This window comes from Acanthochromis polyacanthus, chromosome 5 (genome assembly GCF_021347895.1).
Source record: "Acanthochromis polyacanthus isolate Apoly-LR-REF ecotype Palm Island chromosome 5, KAUST_Apoly_ChrSc, whole genome shotgun sequence".
Taxonomy (NCBI): Eukaryota; Metazoa; Chordata; class Actinopteri; family Pomacentridae; genus Acanthochromis; species Acanthochromis polyacanthus.
In genome coordinates, this window is record NC_067117.1 from 6,395,871 (window position 1) to 6,415,807 (window position 19,937).

General features: G+C 39.8%; 1 protein-coding gene across 2 annotated transcripts in view; it reads right to left on the reverse strand.

Annotated features, from left to right (window-relative positions):
- eya2 (EYA transcriptional coactivator and phosphatase 2) overlaps positions 1-19,082 on the reverse strand; it is a 34,474-nt gene extending 15,392 nt beyond the window's left edge. Inside the window, exons 1-5 of one of the 2 annotated variants that reach the window (XM_022212459.2) lie at positions 18,749-19,082; positions 8,043-8,122; positions 7,731-7,772; positions 6,711-6,817; positions 5,144-5,260 (exon numbers count right to left, since the gene is read on the reverse strand). In XM_022212459.2, coding sequence (XP_022068151.1) covers positions 5,144-5,260; positions 6,711-6,813 — 220 coding nt within the window. In that variant the 5' untranslated portion in view covers positions 6,814-6,817; positions 7,731-7,772; positions 8,043-8,122; positions 18,749-19,082. Of the gene's footprint in view, positions 1-5,143; positions 5,261-6,710; positions 6,818-7,730; positions 7,797-8,042; positions 8,123-18,748 lie in introns of both variants that reach the window. The other variant, XM_051948680.1, reaches the window with a different exon arrangement.
- Positions 19,083-19,937: the final 855 nt, after the last annotated feature.

Genomic DNA, 19,937 nt, shown 5'->3' on the forward strand with positions numbered 1-19,937 from the left:
TCTCAAATCACCAGCTTCTGTACAATGTATCCTGTGGGGACCTTGAATGGCTTTCATTTCATTTCATTAACCCCATGATGCCTATTGTCGCAAATTCGCATCATACCACTTTCATTCAGACTGCAGCCGAGAAAGTGTATCCATTCCCCTAATGCCGGTTTGTGCATATTCAATACGTACCTCGGAACCTTTTCAAAGCACTGGTTTCTGGTAGGACCGGTCAGAGTGGGACCTAATTATTATATATGTCTGTTATTATTATTTATCTGTTCTATGTGTACTAGATACATTAACAATCTCCACTTGTTTAAGCATCAGCTAGAGAGCAAAAACACGCAAAAGTTTTTTTAAAATTTAATTGTAAATAAATTCAGGCATCAAGGGGGTAAAATCCTTCTAGAAACAGAAACAGAACCACGAATATTAACCTCACTCTCTAAGGTAAGAGGAATTCACTATCAGAAAACCAACTTTTATGACAATCCATCAGAAAAAAAGTTAAAATTTTACGAGAGTAGAGCCAGAGCCAGGGGAATTATTAGGATTCATCTTTAGGGGACCATGAATGCATGCACACAATTTCAAGGCAATCCATCCAAAATAGCTGTTGACTTATTTTATCACCTGTGGTTAACCAGCTGACTCCCTTACAGGCCATCATTACTAACTGTAGCGCCATGATTCTGTCAGGGTGAAACGTGTTTAAAAGCAGCCGCAGTTTGATCACTGCATCCAACATCCAGTTCCATGTGAAATAAAAGCCCTTTGATTACCAGCATGAACTGCATCTTAATAGTTTCCTATATGACTGTGTGCACTGCGATCGGAGTTTCAGTGTTTCGTTTCCAAGTGCAATCTTTATTGAATTGGTGGCTTTGGTTTCGTACAGTGGAAAGGCTAAAGTTGAGACAATTCCCGTTGCCAATTTAAAAGTCGATTTTAGCTTTTTAACCTACCCTGTTTGCTTTGACAACTAGCTCTACGACAACTTGCACTTTGGGTACAGTAGATTTACTCTTGTCTTGCCTGACATGACTTAAAATGTCCCGTAATATGTTTTTAACCCTCCCGTTGTCCTCAATTATGGGCACCAAAAAATATTGTTTCCTTGTCTGAAAAAAATCCAAAAATTCAGCAAAAAAAATCCCCCAAATTTCTGAAAATTTGCAAAACCTTCAGGAAGAAAATTCCAATAATTTCTTAAGTTTCCCTTAAAAGTTTTATTTAAAAAAAATAGCCCCAAATTTGGCAAGAAAATTCTTTATTTTCTCATATAAAGATGAGTAAAAATCTTCCAAAAAAGTCCTAAAAATATCTAACATGATTACATATATATCAGTAAAACTTCAAATATTTTCTTTGTGAACATTCACAACATTCTCAAAGAAACATTTTTAACATTTCTTTTTTTTTTAAACCAAAAAATGTTAAAAGATTTCCCAAAAATGTTGAAAATGTGGAGATCAGAAGTTTCACTGTGAAAATCTACATGTTTTTTTTCCCACATTTTCAAACTTTAAAACGGGTAGGGCGACACGAGGGTGAAGGTTAATTTCCTCAAGTCTATCTGACATCATTTAATCCAGCCACCATTGGTTGCATTTGGCGCTATTTCTTCTTCTCCACACCATAATGCACAACAAACAGGAGAGCGATGACTCACAGGAGGAATCACACTGAAACCTTCCAGGACAACACAACATTCAGACAACACAGTGACTGAAGGAAAAATACAGGAGGTCCTTTGAGCAAACACAGAAAAGGCTCCCATCGTCCCCATTTGGTTTCAGTTGTGCGCTCAGTGTACAGTAAATTTTTTTAAGGCTTTTTGTGGTGCGTCTTTCTGTGTGTGTATTTGTGTATTGTGTACAGTATAATGGATGACATGGAAACATTCTGAAGTCCAACAAACATTTGGATGTTGTGGGGGTTTATTACTGTTTGAAGTTCGCAGTTAATGATTTATGCATAAAAATATTCAAACAAATTTATTTTGTTTGGGAACAGCGTCCTTCAAACTCCTACTTCACTCCGTTGAAAGCTGTTTGTTGGTTCAGCAGTGGCGCTCTGACAAAGCGCAGTCACTGAAGGCTTTTCAGCTTGTAAGAGGCTTCATCAAAAGTGTGTTTACATGAATATTTACATTCCCCAGTAATGCCTCACATCTGAACATTGTCTTAAAGAGAGAGCAATATGGAAGACAAGAATCAAACCGTCTGGTTAGGGCTGAAAAATGACTGATCTGGAGTCAAGGAGCAGCTGGAGAAAGATCAAACATCACGTTCACAGTGGATGCCAAAGACAATTTATGAATCAACGCGACCAAAAATTCATATTTGGGTCGCACAATGACAACTGAGTAAATTGTATGATGACTGAGCAGCATTAATCTGCAGATGCAGCAGGTGATAGTCAAATAAAAGAGCTGGAAAAAGGCGATTGAGATTCTATAAGGGAGTGACTCACTACTGAATGAATGCTAACTACAAGCAAGCTCGACACATCCAGACTTTCTAACATGGTGCAGGTGAGGAGGGCAGTGAGGAGACGCTGCTTGGCAGGTTCTACAGATCTACCGCTTTCAACACACAGAACAAGCTGTGCATCTTAAATTTTAAACGGTTCGGCCCCTCCTCCACTGCACCAGTTCGTGTGACCCTGTGAGCAAAATCACTTTACAAACCTTATTTTGATGGAAAGTCGCCAAACGTTACTAAGCATTAATTGATCAGATTATGACCATTAAAACTGCAGTTATGGGTCTCTCCTCATTCATTTAGATGGAGGAAATAACTGCCGGTCAAGATGGCTGCCTAGTGGTAAGACCTGCTTATATCATTTGTCAAACAAGGGGAAGCCTAAAAAATACATTGTGTCAATTAATTCATTAGTTATTGAATAAAACGAATCTGACACAATTTTAATGGTAAAAAGGATTTCAAGGAAACTGGCACTTTTTCTTTTTACACCTTAAACTTTGAGGATTTGATGTTTTTATTATTAATATATGAGAGTAAAATCATGTTATGCTCTGAAATTGATGATGGACATTTTATATAATTTCCCTCACTCACAAACGGTCTAACTGGGCAGGTTTAAAAATTCTTTAAGAACGATTAAAGTGCTTTAAATCTTCTTGACATGATGAAATTCAACACTATAACTCTTTCAGTTAAGGGCATCTTTTAAATATGTACCACCAGATGTAGAGTCTACGTGAATATCAAGACAGTCACTACAACTTTTAAGTCTGAGAGGCCAATGAGCATAATATTTTCATTTCTATTTAAATAAATAATTCACTCTGGATCTTTCTAGTTGGCATCTTTTGCTATTTGATTCACAAAATGACTGCTTCATAAAAGACCTAAGCAGCAGATTTATCAATAGTAGAAATAATCAGCTGTAAAATCCAAGTTTTAATAAAGCAGAATCATATTTTAACATGGAGACAGATTAGATTAGTGGTTGGTGTGGAGCTGCAAAACTTCTATCGTTTACTTTGCTTTTCCCAAATTGCAACAGTTGATTTTCAACAGGCAGAAAAATATAATATCTAAGGTTCAGGCTAAGAGCTAGAGCACCTAAACTGACTGCGCTTTACAGCATGTAGCGATATGTGGTGCACAAAGCCGTGTCTTCACATCATCTGTTTACTGTTCTATGCTGTTTTGTCTCTCCTTTGTCTCGCCCATACAGTGGAAACAGCTCATGCCCCCTTCTGCAACATTAAACCTACTCACCCCTCCGTAAAATGCCCCTTAACCTCTCCCCTCTCACACACAAGGTCAATTTCACGCTGCTTTCAAAGCCATAAAGTCGCACTGAGCAAGTCATGCTTTGGGCGCCGGGCGACTGAGGAATGTGTTCAGCACAGACACACACACACACACACACACACACACACACACACACACTCAATCACAGACACACACCGACACACACACACACACACACACCAGGGTCTGCACATCTTCATCTGAGTGTGTGTTCATCAGCAAGACCCTCAGCCCATCTATTGCTTTATCCACGATGTCTGTTTATCTATATTATCCTTCTCTCGGTCTTCGTGTTTTCTCACTCTCTCTTTCTTCAGAGAAACAGACACAAGAGCCTGCATGCTGTGTTGTTGGTCTGAGTGGAGAAAGGGGGCCTGACCCCAAGAAAAGAGGAGGGGTGGAGAGACTTTTGACGCCAGGAGTCCAGACCGCAGCTAATGGAGAACAGGTGTGGCATGGAGAGGAGAGGAGAGGAGAGGAGAGGAGAGGAGAGGAGAGGAGAGGAGAGGAGAGGAGAGGAGAGGAGAGGAGAGGATGCTGTGTTCAGTAGGGATAACCCTCCTGTTGTCCTCATTTATGGGCACCAAAAATTAGTGTTTCTTTGTCTGAAAAAAATCCAAAAATTCGGCAAAGAAATCCCCAAATTTCTGAAAATTTGCAAAACATTCAGGAAGAAAATTCAAATAATTCCTTAAAAGTTTCCTTGAAAGTTTTTTTTTTTTTTTAAAAATCCCCCTAATTTGGCAAGAAAATTCTTGTAAATATTTTCAAAAAATCTGCAAAAATCTTCCAAAAAAATCCGAAAAATATTTAAAGTGATTGCATTTTTTCTCAGTAAAACTTTTAATATTTTCTTTAAGAACATTCCCAAAAAATCAACCAAAATAAAGTGAAATTTGCTGGATTTTGGTTGATTTTTTTGTGAATATTCTTAAGAAACATTTTTAATATTTCTTTTTTTTCCACTGAAATATGTTCAAAGAGTTCCCAAAAATGTAGAAAATGTGGACATCAGAAGTTTCATTGTGAAGATATATTTTTCTTCCACATTTTATGACCCGCAGGACGACACGAGGGTTAAATCAAAGATGATAAATGGTTGTATTTATATAGCTTTACATGATACGTCACATTCACCCATTCACACATTGATGGCGGAAGCTGCCATGCAAGGCGCTAACCACGACCCACTTGGAATTAGGGGTTCAGTGTCTTGCTCAGGGACACCTCGACATGAGCACGACGGGCCGAGGATCGAACCGGCAACCTTCCAGTTACAAGACGGCCACTCTACCCACTGATGTATAAAAGGTGTGTGTGACAGCATGTCCTTGTATTCAACACACACAGTGTTTCAAACTAACCGTGTGTGTGAGAGTAGCTGTAGAGGCTTTGACTGGGAGGAGTGGTGCTGAAGTTGGAGTATCCCAGCAGTCCTGTCTGTCCTGGAGAGTGGCTCAGTCCGTCCTCCGTTTTAATGTCTGCAATGAAAACAGCAGGAATTGTATTATTGCATTCACAGCACTAACCAACATGCAGTTTGGTCAACTGAAATTTGTAGAATTTGATTTACTCATGTTAACTGTGCCCCTAAAGCAGGGGGGTCAAACTCTTTTTAATCCAGGGTCCACATTCAGCTCAGTTTGATCTCAGATGGGCCAGATCAGTAAAATGAGAGCACAATAACCACAACTCCACATTTTTCCTTTGTTTTAGTGCACAAATGTTCACATTTAAGGAATTGTCTTTTAACAAAGCATTATGAACAACCTGAAGTTTCTCAATAAAAGTATATTAAATTTCAACAACATTAAGCCTCAGTTTATCATTTACACATTAAAACTTCCAGATCACAGTGTCTACAAAGGAACACAACATTTAGTCACAGCTATCTGGAACTAAACGATAAAATATTTTACTCTATGATCAAAATGACAAAAGTCAGATAAAAAAGACAAAAAACAACAAAAATAAGACAAAGTATTACAAAAATAAGACACAAAACAAAACAAAAGAGACAAAAAAAATTGACAAAAAAGTTACAAAGCGACAAAAGAAATGGACAAACGACAAAACTGAGACAAAAAATTACGTAAATGACAAAAGCGAGAAACAAAATGACTAAAAAAACAAACAAAAAGACAAAAAACAACAAAAACAAGACAAAATATTACAAAAATGAGACTCAAAATGACAAAATAACAACCTAGCATATTACTTTAAGATCAAAAAAATTTGTCGCGGTCTAGAAACTATTTTAAATTTATAGGTTTGCAAATGTACATGTTGCAGTTAATGTCTTCTCTGTCATTTTTACACTTTACAAAGTCGTCTGCACATTTGACACCACTGTCCTAACGTATGTAAAAAGAGCAAACAACACCATTGTTAGCTGCTGAGAGCTTCTGCTTTGATTGGTTTGGAGATAAAAGCTAAGCCTAGAGAGCACACTAGTCTTGGATTGTGTAAAAATGCATGTTCTGATCACTGCTCTTATTTACTATGCTTTCAAATGCACACATTTGAGTAAAATCTGAGTTTTTCTATTGATTACCAATTCTGAACCAAACATACATAAAATAAATATGTAGAAAATGACAACCCATTGTTTCTCTGTAGCAAAATGTGTCCCTTATATGTACTCCAAAGTGTCTGTCATCTGTCGTGTCCCCCTTTATGTCCCCCTTGTGTCTCTGTTTTTGTTTTGTAGTGTCACTGAATTTGTTTCCAGTCTTAATCTGTATCTTGCCCAATGTATTGTGTTGTTTTAGTGTCTCGTTGCTGTTCACAGATTACAGAAAAAAGCAACAACAATCTCAAAAATAACCTAAAATCTAGTTCTACGCGTACACTTTGACATCGCTTTACATTACCGGCGTTGAGCTTTCGAGAAAACTTTCAAAATAAAGCACAGTGTTGGGTTGTACTCACTGTACGACGGCATGCTGTAGCCCTGTGTGTGGTGGGTGTACGGCGTGTACGGTCCCGCAGGCTGGAGGGCCGGACTGTACTGAGTCTGTCCATACGCCGCCATGACACTGATGGAGAGGGAAGAAATCAAAACTAATATGTTCTTCTTCTCTTTATTCTATATTGCAACCTAATGTCTGTTTTTGTCAAGTCACAACTGAGTGTGAGGAAGTCCAGTTAGCAGGAGAAGAGATGGTCTGATCTTTTACTACTTCCACTATGAAATGCAGAAATAAACAAAAACGATAAAAGAAAAAGAGTATCTGTTACAGCTCTTGGTCAAATGATGAACATTGTGACATATGTGGTTTTGCATGACATTTTGAAAAGTTTGGGATCACTTAGAAATGTTCTTATTTTTGAAAGAAAAGCTGTTTTTTTTTTCAATCAAGATAACATTAAATGAATCAGAAATACAGTCTAGACATTGTTAATGTGGTAAATGACTATTCTAGCTGGAAATGGCTGATTTTTAATGGAATATCTCCATAGGGGTACAGAGGAACATTTCCAGCAACCATCACTCCTGTGTTCTAATGCTACATTGAAAGGCTAATAGATGATTATAAAACCCTTGTGCAATTATGCAAATGCATGAATAAAAGTGTAACTTTTCATGGAAAACTTTTGAATGGTAGTGCATGTACAAGAGTATTTCAGTCTCTGCTGCAACAATTTCGACAGTCTCTTGTAAATCAAGTGCATTACTAAGTCACTGTAATGAGTCTTCAACAGCCTAAATGCCACAGTGGTCAAACAATGACACATAGTTGCAAAAACTCATTCAAAACTTTTTCAAAGCTGCACCTACTTTCCTTTGCCCATTTATACCAAAAAAATGACATCTTCTGTACTTTGTGTTTTATGTGTGGTACATAAATGTCATTCTTCCTGCAAAGTTTATAAGTCCGTGTTAGTAAAGCTGCTCTTCTATTGCAAAAGAGACTTCAACTTCAATGACGAATGCGATGAGAAACTCACCTGCAGGAGGTGTGCTGAGTTTGAAACAGGTAATAAGAAGTCCTGTGAATGAGGCAAGAACGGGCACTGTCAGAAAACAAACAGAGAAACCAGTTAGGAAAACAAAAGTAAGAAGAAACTCTCCAAATCCTTTAAAAAATAGCTTTAAATATTCATTAAATAAGTGCAGTTTTTACTCTCTCAATAATGGGGAAGCGCAGTCGTGATTAGTACTTTCAGCTTCATACAAAGGTTATTTTAAAGAGACTGAATCTGTTTGTCGACTTCACGCTCAGACTGGATGCTTTTTCCTTTGTAGTCTTGTTCCCTCACCTGCCCCTGTGGAGACAGTCTTGTCCTCTTTATCCCGTCACACTGCTGTTAGTCAGGTTCCTCTCAAGCCGTCAACTCTCCTGTGGAAACAATCGCAAACACACACGGTGAGGCCACATAACAGGTACGCGGCGCGCTGACACATGACGACGCGCCTGGAGCCCTGCAGGCAGCGGGATTCTGGAGAAATGTTGTCTCCGTGCACACAGTTCAAAAGGTGAACGGGTTTTAAGGACAGACGGAGGAACTGAAAGGGAGAGATCACGATAAATGTTTTGTGAGGAGTCTTGCCAATATCGAGACTCCGACAGTCAAATAATGAGTTACAGGAACCTGACAGGTGACATTGTTTCGAGGGAAAATGTTGCAAAATGGTCCACTACACGACTGCTGAGTCACTCCGCTGTTTGGCACCTGTACGAGTAGCTATAGAGGAAATAAAGAAGTAAACAACGTCCAGAGCGGGGCTGCGGTTCAGAGTTAACAGTTCTCAGTTCAGCAGAATTTCTTGTGCTTGTATGATGGGACAATAGAGCTCTGTAAGACGGGACAGACTGAAATGATGACTCATTTTGCACCATAATTGTTTGTGAACAGTATCTCTTTGTATTGTATTTCTCATAAATACTATACGGTAATTGTGGATAAATTAATTTGTGAAAAATATGCCAAAACACATTGATTAAGAAGACATTTAACTCACTCATTTAACCACAAACAGACTCATTTGTTTCTTTTTTCTGTACATTGTCTTTGATTTGAATTCAGAGTTTAATAAATGCATCATTGTGTACAGTTAATGTGAGATTACACACACCGCTATAGAAGATTTAACCTGACAAAACCAAAGGAAAAGATCGTTTGTGTCTGATTGTGTCTGGCTCAGTGGGCTGAAGGTCAAAAGATCAACACGGATTCGTCTAAGCAGGAAGCTGAGAGAGGTCAGTCTGTCCGCTTAAATCACATTCACACAAGTTATACTCGATCTGAGGCAAACTACGGGGAAACATCTGGCTAAAAATGCCATATATATTATAAAACCAAAATTATAGGTGAGCTTAGTTCTAATTAAGGTAAACACTGCAGCATACAACTGTGTCAGGTTTTGTGAAAGGTCCCATAAAGAAATGCTTTCTCCAGTTTGGTGTGAAAATATAGACGCCCGGAGAAGAATTAAAACACCACACTCAAGCCAAATCTTATCATCCAACATCAGTACTGACCTCATTAATATTCTATGCACTGTTTGTGAGGAAATCCCCACAGCGAAAACCTTCCCTGAAGACTGCATGCTTTTAGAGTAGAGTGTAAACAGTTTTGTAGTGAGATGTTCAGCAGCTACATGTGGGTGAATCGTCCCGGCGTCCGTACAGGAGCATTAGATAACCTTTGTTTGGTTCAGCACAATTACAACCGCTGGTGTTTGTTTGTAGCTACATGACAGAGCACAACAGTCTGAGCTATTTAATTAAGTTCATCTCTCCCTTTCTTCCTCCGTCTGTCTCTCCGGGTTTCTCTCCCTCTGTTTGCCTCTGGGCCATTCCAATCTGGCAACGCTGCAGCTAACTGCCTGACCTCCAACCTCGCTGACAACACAACGACAGAGACAGATGACAGCCATGAATTATAGGGGCAACTGGGTTTTACAGCAGCGGAGACGTGACAGTGACTGAGCAAAAAAAAAAAAAAAAAAGGATAAAAAATGGAGACAGAAATGAAAGATTTGCAGGCTGGCGTCACAAAGCCAGAGACGGCTTACAGTATCGTGTATGTTGTTCTCGTGTCCTTAGCTACAGCATGAAAGCAGAGAAAACAAATCTCACGTTACATCTCCAGCTAATGTAGTTGCCCTCCCACCTTTTAAAACACCCGAGACAGCGTGCGGTGTTTTTTGAGTAAATAAATGTATTTCTATCACGATGTGGCCACAGAGACTCCACAGCCGGAAAAGATCCACCTGCACATCTGCATTATTGACTGCGAATGTGACAATAAGGAGCTTTAGGGTTTGTTATTTCACAATGTGTAACGTAAAAAGGACAAAACACAAAGTAAAATCCCTTCACTTTTTAAAAGTTTCATGAGTTCCAAGTGAAGTCAACCCATTAACCCTCCTGTTGTTCTCATTTACAGGCACCAATAAATATTGTTTCCTTTCTGGAAAAAAATCCAAAAATTCAGCAAAAAAAAATCCACAAATTTCTGAAAATTTGCAAAACCTTCAGGAAGAAAACTCGAATAATTCCTTAAAAGTTTCCCTTAAAAGTTTTATTTTAAAAAATCCACTAAATTTGCAAGAAAATTCTTTTAAATATTTTCAAAAAATTAGTAAAGATCTTTCAAAAAATCCTAAAAATATCTAAAGTGGTTCCATATATATTGTTAAAACTTCTAATATTTTCTTTAAGAACATTCACAAAAAAATCAACCAAAATCCAGTGAAACTGGATTTTGGTTGATTTTTTTGTGAATGTTCTTTAGAAACATTTTTAACATTTCTGTGTTCCACCTAAAAATGTTCAAAAAATTTCCCAAAAATGTTGAAAATGTGGACATCAGAAGTTTCATTCTGAAAATATTTTTTTTTCCACATTTTCAAACTCTAAACCCGGTCAATTTTGACCTGCAGGACATCATGGGTAAATTAAAATGAGTTTCAATTCTACTTGACATCCTAACTTTTAATCCAAACGTGTTCATGTTCAACCTTTCTTTTCATATGAGGTTTTCCACCTCAGAAATGATCCATAATCTTTGTTTAAGGCTTTGCAGCCGTGGGGGACCCTGATGTGACCTTCTATCACAGGCAGACTGTGAAGCTCCAGAGAACGACACTGATCCTGCAGCACAGAGGAAAAACGAAGGAAAGTGCTGTTGTGCTTTGCATTTCCTAGTACTTCCCAGGGATCAAAAGTGAAAGCGATGCCTGTTCAGAGTCCTCTTGACTTCAGATGCAACAGTCCTGTGTGCGCACGCAACGCACGTACACACAAACCCGAAAAACTGCGTGCAATAGCCGAGGCACTTCCTGGTTCAGGGTGAGGCCTGAGAGGAGGGCGGCCAAGGCCATGGGAACTACAGGACACCGGAGGGAAGACGAGTGGAGCTCAGCAGAGATGTGGAGGGCCGAGGAATGAAACTGAAGCTAAAACAAACCCAGCAGGGCCACGGGGGGCCACAAGGCCACAAGGCCAGACCCAGCAGCTTCACCTGGGTCCCAGGGTTCTGCTAGACCACGGCTTCTTTCACGGATATCAAGTTCTGGCCTTTGTGCTGCGCATTGTGCTTTAAGTTGAAATGTCATTCGATACAGTTAAAAGGAACAGACAGTGTTTATGCAGATTTACCTGTTGTTCCGCTGAAACCACTGACTGAGTGAGAAGACGGCATAAGACCGATTGATGCTTTACGAAACACCTAGCTTCATTGATCTGCTGTATGACAGTTTATCTGATCACATCTTACGGCTAGCAAAAAATAATTGCTGAGACAGTAATACAAGTGCAACCATTTCTTCTCAGAAGTTTTCATAGTGTTGCAGAATGAGAAAAGAAACTTTAGCAGGACGCTGGAAGAGCCCACATTTACTGTCAACCAAGGAGTTGCTTTCTTCTTACAAGGACATGGCACAGCTAGAGCTTTCCACAGCACGATTACATTCAGCTAAAGTACAAAATATCAACTGTTGGTCACACCTGGTAAGGAAAATTGAGAGCTTATTATAAGAAATACACTTCAATTCTCATTTCTGGCTGTAAAGTGAATTATCTACTTATCTCTGGTGTATTTTATTACCTGTCCATCAGGTTAAAATGCACAAAATGCTACACAGACGTGTTTGCATGAACTGATATATTGTTATGCACACAGTGATCATGAGATTTCTGGGCTAGGGTAGAATGAGTGATGTATGAGCCAGATTTGTTTTGTTTTGTTTCCCGCCTTTTTTTTAAAAAAAATTTGTTTGATCAATTTTGTGAATTCAATGTGCTAACTGGGAGTAGGTGGGGGGGAAGGGAGTTAATGGGGTGAAAACAAAGACAACAAAGGCAGTAATTTATTATGCTAACCCTATCGATGGGTGTTTTTTTTTCTTTTCTCATTTGTCTTAGCTGTTGTCTGCAAAAAAAATCAATAAACAGAGAAAAAAGAGAAAGTTTCGCAAGACCTTTCAGATATATATATATATATATATATATATATATATATATATATATATATATAGCACATTGAGCACATGGCTAAATGATAATTAGCAGCTCACACCTAAAATGCAAGAAGAAGTAATTGTGTATAAGTTCAAGATTTGAAAAAGTAAGAAATTAATTAACAGGTGGTCAAGTGGGACAGTTAGATTTAGTGTATCTGATGAAAACTTTGCTGTATCAGCTTGAAAATGCAGGAATAATAAATAAACTAACACACAACTCATCACATACTGCATCAAGCAAGATGTCTCCTATTTTGAATAAAACCAGCAGGATTTACTATCTACAGGTCTCAGTGACTCATCACTTTTCAGCTGCTAATCATCATTTCTGTGCACTTCTTCAGATGCGGGGGCTGGTGGTGATTGAATTAGTTACACTTCGCTGAATTTCCACTGAAGGGTGTGTGCCTTCATGTCTTATGTACCCAAGTCAAACACGATGTTGATAATCTGTCAGGTGTGTGTCGTGTGTCTGGTTAGATGTGTGTTTACAGTGTCAATATGTGTGCTGTGTCAGTGTCTGCATGAGACCTTCATAGGACATGAGAGTCTGGTTTCACGCCGCCGTTACCCTCTGATGGTCTGACCTTTATCAAAACGCTGCGGTTCTCAATCGACGGATTTAAAAAGGTGACTCGGCAGTCTGTAATCGCGCCATATGGGAGCCCACCTGGGGCCCTCGATTTGGACAGTCTGCATAAGAGCCTGGAGCAAGTTGAGGAGGGGGATGATTCACTGCCGAACACAAACCTCTCTCTCTTAGCTGCTGATAAAAGACACAGAACAAGGGCCCACTATTTGCGTCTTTGTGACACTATCGGGGTTTCCGCTGTGGAAGTCGGTGCCATCTGCCAGCCGCTGCTCTCTTTAACCACTTTTGGCACACAGCTGACAGTTCAGCAGGCCAGACTGAAGCAACCAGCAGGAACATACGGCAACTTCTATTTCAGAATTATTATTTCTTCACCACTGCAATCGAATAAAAACTGCATCCATATTCAGAAATGAAAACAAAGCGAACATGATCAATGCACGGAGGATGATTTAGCAATCATGTGAGAATGCCAGTTGTGCTCTTTCATAAGAGTTTCTTTAAAAACCCAAAGTATTATGTAATAACTAATGACAAAAACAGCCTGCTAGTACTCTGCAAACGGGTCTGCACCTTATTTTTATTAGCAATTATCCTACTGATCGTTATAAATAGTTTTATTGAAAACATCACCAAAAACAGCCATTAAATCACTTTTTTTTGGTCTGACCATCAGTCCAAAACCGAATTAGTTCAGTTTACTGTTACATAAGGCAAAGCAAAGTCATACATTCTCACAGTCGGGCAATAGTTAATGATCAAAATAGTTTCCAATGAATTTTTGACTGATTATTTTAGCTACACAGAGAAGTAGCAAAAATAAATCTCACAAATTGCCATTATGTTAGGAACAATTTTCATTGAACCTTTTGTAGTGTCAGTCTTACATGCATGGATTTTAAAGGATATTAGACTAATTCTGATTGAGGCACTTTCATCTGTTCATGTGTGAATCATTGCATCCGACATTCTTGTTTGCCAAAAGACAAAGCTGTTTCTCTGGCATAAAACAGATGGTTTATTTCTGACATGAAAAACCACTACATTCAGCAGTAACCTGTCATGTTTTTGTTGACACCTCCTTACTTAGACTGACATTTGCTGAGACGGTAAATTACAAAAACACAGGTGTAAGATACCCATCTCAATGAGCTCCTTTGTAGCCAGAATGCAAACCTCCCCAGCTTCTACCACCAGAACTATGACAACTTCAACCAAAAATTAGGAAACTTGAGCAACCGGTTTAAGACGGAGTGATTAATCCCTTTATTGACAGCTCTCAAAGGCCCTGCAGCTGCTTCCTCAATTAATCCAAACACTCACACACCACCAGACCTGGCTGCTGCTGCTGCTGCTGCTAGTTCTTTTAAATAAAAGTGAATGAACAGTGAAGTTGTACGATGACAGGTACAGAGCTGCTTTGAAAGAAACAGAAGTCACTCGACAAGAGGCTCCAATTAATCTCTGGCAGCAGGGAACCTGTTGTCGACTCTGTCTCCACTCTGTAACTTAACCTCCAGACTTGGTGGCCTTTTCTTTTCACTTGACTAACTCCTGCAACAAGACTGCATTAATGCCAGGAGCCCCTCTGTCCCTCCGTAATCAAAACCGCTTCATTCGACAATGCCAGTATCTTTATCTCCAGCACACACTCTTTTCCTTTCTAAATTACCTCTAAAAAAAAAATCTGCATTCCTCTTCCTGCTTCCCTAATCCTTTCTTTCGTTGCTCCACACTTGGGTTCACTGCCTGCGTCCGAGGACTAACACTAATAATATCCCTGATATTGCCAAATCCAAGAAGGACCACCTACCCCAAGGCCTGGGCTCTGTTTCCCCCCAGAACCAGTGCCCTGGGACGGGGGTCAGAGCGGGGGACAGCTGGCAGACCTCCCAGCAGCCTGGAGGAGCGGGTGTGGGGTTGGAGGACTGGGCTGACCCCAGTCAGATGGTGGTCTGGCTCCCAGGTAAAAAACATCTGGTCCAGCGATGGGAGGGTGGCCGTGCATGCGCTCACACATTCAAAAGTGACACACGCCTGACTGCACGAGTGCTCCAGCCTTCTCTAATGAACACACACACACAGACACACACACTCTCAGACTCGCTGCTTTATTAGTCATTAGGACAAAAAGGTTTGCCCTCGATCAGTCTGCTCGGCGCATGATGGGCGAGCGGCCGCCCTAGTTGCTAACAGCTGGCCAGACAGAACTCTCTGGTAGCCGGAGCTCACAGGCGCTACAGACGGACTCAGGTCCAATTACTTCTTTACTGGTGAATTTACAGTGCAAGTGTGTGTGGGTGAGGCGACAGGCAAAGCACGAGAGAAGAAAAGTAGGAGTGATTTATGCCTTTATGGGGAGATAAGAAGACAAATGAGATATAATCAAATATGAGTTAAACATATGGGAAAATGGTGAAAAACACTTTATCTGGGACAGGGTTCAATGAGAAACAGGAAGAACAATTCTGACACCTATAAAAATATTCCAAGAGCCACAGAGAATGATTAAATTCTCTCCTCAGTGGAAAGTACCCCCGTGTTATAAAGCTTGGAGGGAAAAAAAATGAAATATGGTCACTGCAGGCTACGCTGCGATGTGTGTGGCTTCACCATTCTCAAGACGAGATAAGGCGAGCGGACATCGCCAGAGAGACAGCTGTTGTCTGCTGACAGCCCGGGCTTTATTACACGCACACAGACCTACACACATATCACCATGAGGCCTCGCCGGGAGCTCTCTGGGACTTAAGGGAATTAAAAAGGGGGAGGTGAAAGGCGGGAATGGCGGGGGGGAGACATTCAGAGGAAAGTTTGGTTAGCCTCAAACTGTTCGATCAACCAACAGACGCCGCCATCTCTGCGCAATCTTGACCTTTTGCTACACCAAACACACACCTCCAAGGCCTCACAAGCTCTGGTGTAAGTGAATGGAGACTGATCAAGCCTCTGGGACACACAAAGGAAAAATTCAGCGGAGAAAAAACACACTTGAGTGTCAGAGAGGGAACGTTTCTTCATGTTAAAGATTCTAAATCAGTGTCTCTAATCCTGGATGTATTGCCTTTCTTTAACAGCATCCCCATCTATTCTTACTCAACCTTTAATCAAGAACTTTTACCGAGAAGAAGTGAAAGAGTTTTGATTGGGTTGGACTTGCTGTTTGTGTAGACAGCTGCACATATCAGGCTACAGTCGTGATTACTTCTTCTGAAGTCATATAACGTTTAGGAGCAGTTGTTCCAAGAGCTGAAACCCTAAACTCACAACTCAGCAAAGAAACTGAAATTTTGGGTTTTATTAGCCTACACTTGGACCTAATATTTACCCTGCAGCTTGCTGCAGCTTTTTAAGTCACAGTGGAGCATTATTATCACACATTTTTGAAAATGTATTAATTAATGCACACTTTTTTGTATTTTACTATGAACCCTCAACATGGAAAAACAAAGAAAAATATGTAGATACAGGCGCTTGTTGTGAGGTTATGAGCAAATTAAATACAAGAAGTAAAATGAAACATAAATCTTGCCTTTTAGAGTGATGTGTTGGATTAACCCTGAACTTCTACTTAACCAAAAAACTAGTGTATCTGGAGAAACCTGTTGCCTCGATCTCTTGTCCGGCATCAAGCCCACAGTGTTGGATCACAGTCGTGTAAATATTTCCTCTTTCTACAGATTTGTTCCGTACAGATTGCTAAGCAAAACACAAAAGCAGTGTGCAAATGATACAACTGCACGAATGAAATGGCTCAGATTAAAACTTTCCTGCATCAAATATCAAACCCACTCACTTCAGCACGGTAAATAAAACTGTGTGTTGCGCTGACAAAGTGAAGAGCGTAAACACGATGATGCTGCTGTTTCATATGGGGTGGAATGGATATACTTCAGAGTGTTTCCTTCAACACAGCAGCCCTGCTTCAACCTTGAATTCAAATAAGTAAGCGAGGCTACCTGACTCCCATTGAGAGAGAGAGAGAGAGGGTGAGGAGGATGAAAAAGAGAGAGGGCAGGAGATGAACAGAAGCTGAAAGACATCAAGAACTGTGCAGCTGTGAAGAAATATAATAAAATCGGCGCAGATAAAGTCAGGAAGAGCCGAGCTTCCTATGAAAATATTTATCATTCCAGGGACGTTTGGCTACAGAGGGGTTTGGAATTAATTTGTGTTTTCTTAAGAGGGGGTGCCTTGCGCTACAGGATGGGGAATTCTCCACAACCCCGGGACTTTTCGGGCTGCTGCTTATTCACAATTTATTAGAGCCGGTAATAAGAACCATGAAGGCTGAGGGGAGAGAGATCGAGAGGGTCTCGGGTCGGCCATGGAAAAGGGAGTCCAGAAATGGGGCCTAATGTTATTAGGAGACGAACCACAGTGTTAAATCAAACACACTGGAGCAGCACACACCTTCGGTATGTGGTCTGAGCACACCTCCCAGCCGCCTCCATCAGAGCCCTGCATGTGTTTTGTGAGGGTGAAAGTGCGAGTAGAAGTGGAGATTTAGGAGGATTTAAGAGTCCGTCAAGGACCTGAATCTGATACAGCAACTGTCTAAAATAAAGATTTGGCTGGCGATTACGCCTCCAGGTTTATTTCAGACAAATGAGACTGACAAGCACAAACATATGTCCAATTTATTGGGTAAAATTTAGAAATCAGGGTGACATTTTAGAGAGTTGGTAAACACAAAGCTTTGTTTGCCCTGCAGCAACAATTATGGTAATTTAATATGATCAATTTATGAAGATGTGTAACAAAAATCTGTTGCAAAAATGAGTAATTTTAATTATAAACAGATGTGAAGTCGTGATGTCACGTATTTTCTAATTAATCAAATGACAAAAGATCTATGCAGAGTCTAAAAAAAACTCAAGCAAATGCAATGTCAGATTTATTGAGTTAAAATAAATATATTTACACGATTCTCCCCAAAACCAGGGGCCCCATTAATCACTGTTCCTCAGCTGATAGAAGTGTTTAAATGTGATTTAAATGTCTGGCAAAACACACAGAGTGAGTTTTCAAGTCTGGAGCCATGAAGGGGTCCTTGAAAAATATGAATACCAGCCTTTGAAAAATGCTTAGTGAGGCTCCCCTAATTTAGTTAATGAGGGTCCCTGCATGGCAGCTGAAGGGGTGCCAGTGATTTGGGTGTAATCTTCTGTACTTATAGGCCCGAGCAAAAAAGAAAAGAAAAAGTGTTCCACGGATTCAAGCAGCACCAAGAAAAACAAAGAGGTTCAATCAAAAGAGAGGCGTAGACACTAATAATCACTTTGTTGGTGGTGAATTTTGGTATTTTCTGCTCTTAAAAATGACTTTTCAATTGGAATGCATACATGAAAGGTTAATAAAATAGCATTTGCTTTATATGAACCAATCTTTTTGTGCACTGTAGCATAGTTTCTTTAGGCATAAATGTGTTGGAATAAAAATTAAATACATTTATGAAGCTTCATGAAACATTCATGCACTCTAAAAAATTGCCATCGCTATATTAATTCATATTTAAGTATATTTATTAATAAATAATTACAGAAACTGCGTGAAATTGCCTAAAATATTTTATAGTAAATTTTAAGTTGTGTGTTTATTTCACATTATCAGTCTTTAGATTCATTATTTATTGTCTTATCATTAATTTGTCAATAAAATATCATTCTGTGTTTCTTTTTGTTGTTGTTGTTGTTGTTTTTTACTGACTATTTTCATCGCAGGAGTGTTGGAATATACTCGATCAGAAACCTGGATAGGAATCAGCCCAACTCCAGAGACTGTTTGGTTCATTCTGTGGCTTTAAACAAACAGCTCTGCAAACTCACAGCGACGTGATGCTTAATTAGGGCAGAAGTAAATAAAACATTTTCCTGCGAGGAAGACGAGGTTCGAGACACTCACCATAATTTAGAATGAAGCACACGCAGGAAAAAAAAAAAAAAACAATCCGATTGTCAGTGAGAGCAGCCTTCCCTCTCCATGCCCAGCTCACTTTCTCCCTCCGCGAAGTGTCCCGGACGATCAGAGACCAGGCGGCCGCTGCGGAGGACTCGGCGCCCGGCAGGAGGAGAAGAAGAGGAGGAAGGAGAAGAGGAGGAAAGCTCTGGTCTGGAGGCTCCAGGTGACAGCTTCTCACATCGATCTCACTTCTCTTCCTCCGCAGCTTCAGGAGTTGTGTTTGCTTTCCTGGCGGTGGGGAAGTGATGTTAAGTAAATGAGCGAAGATTTCTGGTTCCTCCTCCTCCTCCTCCTCCTCCCGTGTGCGCGCGGCCCCGTGTGTGTCTGTGCGTGCGCGCCCCCTCCTTATCTGAACCACTCCTTGAGCTGAAGTGCTTCACTATCTCCATTTTAAATCTTTGTTTGGTCAAGAGCTCTTCTTCACATTTGTTTACACAACGACCCTCTAACTATTCAGGGAGACTCTGGGATGCCGTTTGCTCTCTACCTATGAAGATTTGTTAGTTTGTGGTAAACAGACTCCAGGCCACTGACAGTTTTATCAAGAGTTTGTTATCTTTGATGTGTGTTGAGTGGGACTGTAGTGGTGCAGATTCATTATTGAGGTTCTAAATATTGATAGATGGCATTTCTTTGTCTAAATGAATAGGGACTATATATAATTGTGGGACTTTTTGTATCACAGTTGACATTTTTGCTGTTTTCAGGCCTAAAATCAACATGGCTGCCTATAACCAGAAAGATTCTTCTAAAATATTATACATACAATTGCGTTACAGAGAAATTGAAAGTTATTTTTAAAGATATTGTAGTGAACCTGTTGGCATGCGATAAATCCACACTTGACTCACACACTATTTTATGTTAAACAACTATGAAAGTCATGCAAGTCTTTTCTTCAGGAGGAAATGACATCATGTGGAGCAGGTCATGTGATCTGGAATTAACACACTTCCTTGAGGTGTTTCTGTAATGGCTAACTCCTCGGACACAGATACAATTTGTTATTTTCCATAAAAAATTTGATATATTGCCAGAAAACAAATATCTGTCATGATTATCTCAACTTAATAAAAAAGAACACAATCAAAACAATTTGTGAAAAAGCTCATTTTATTACTGTTTAACGAAT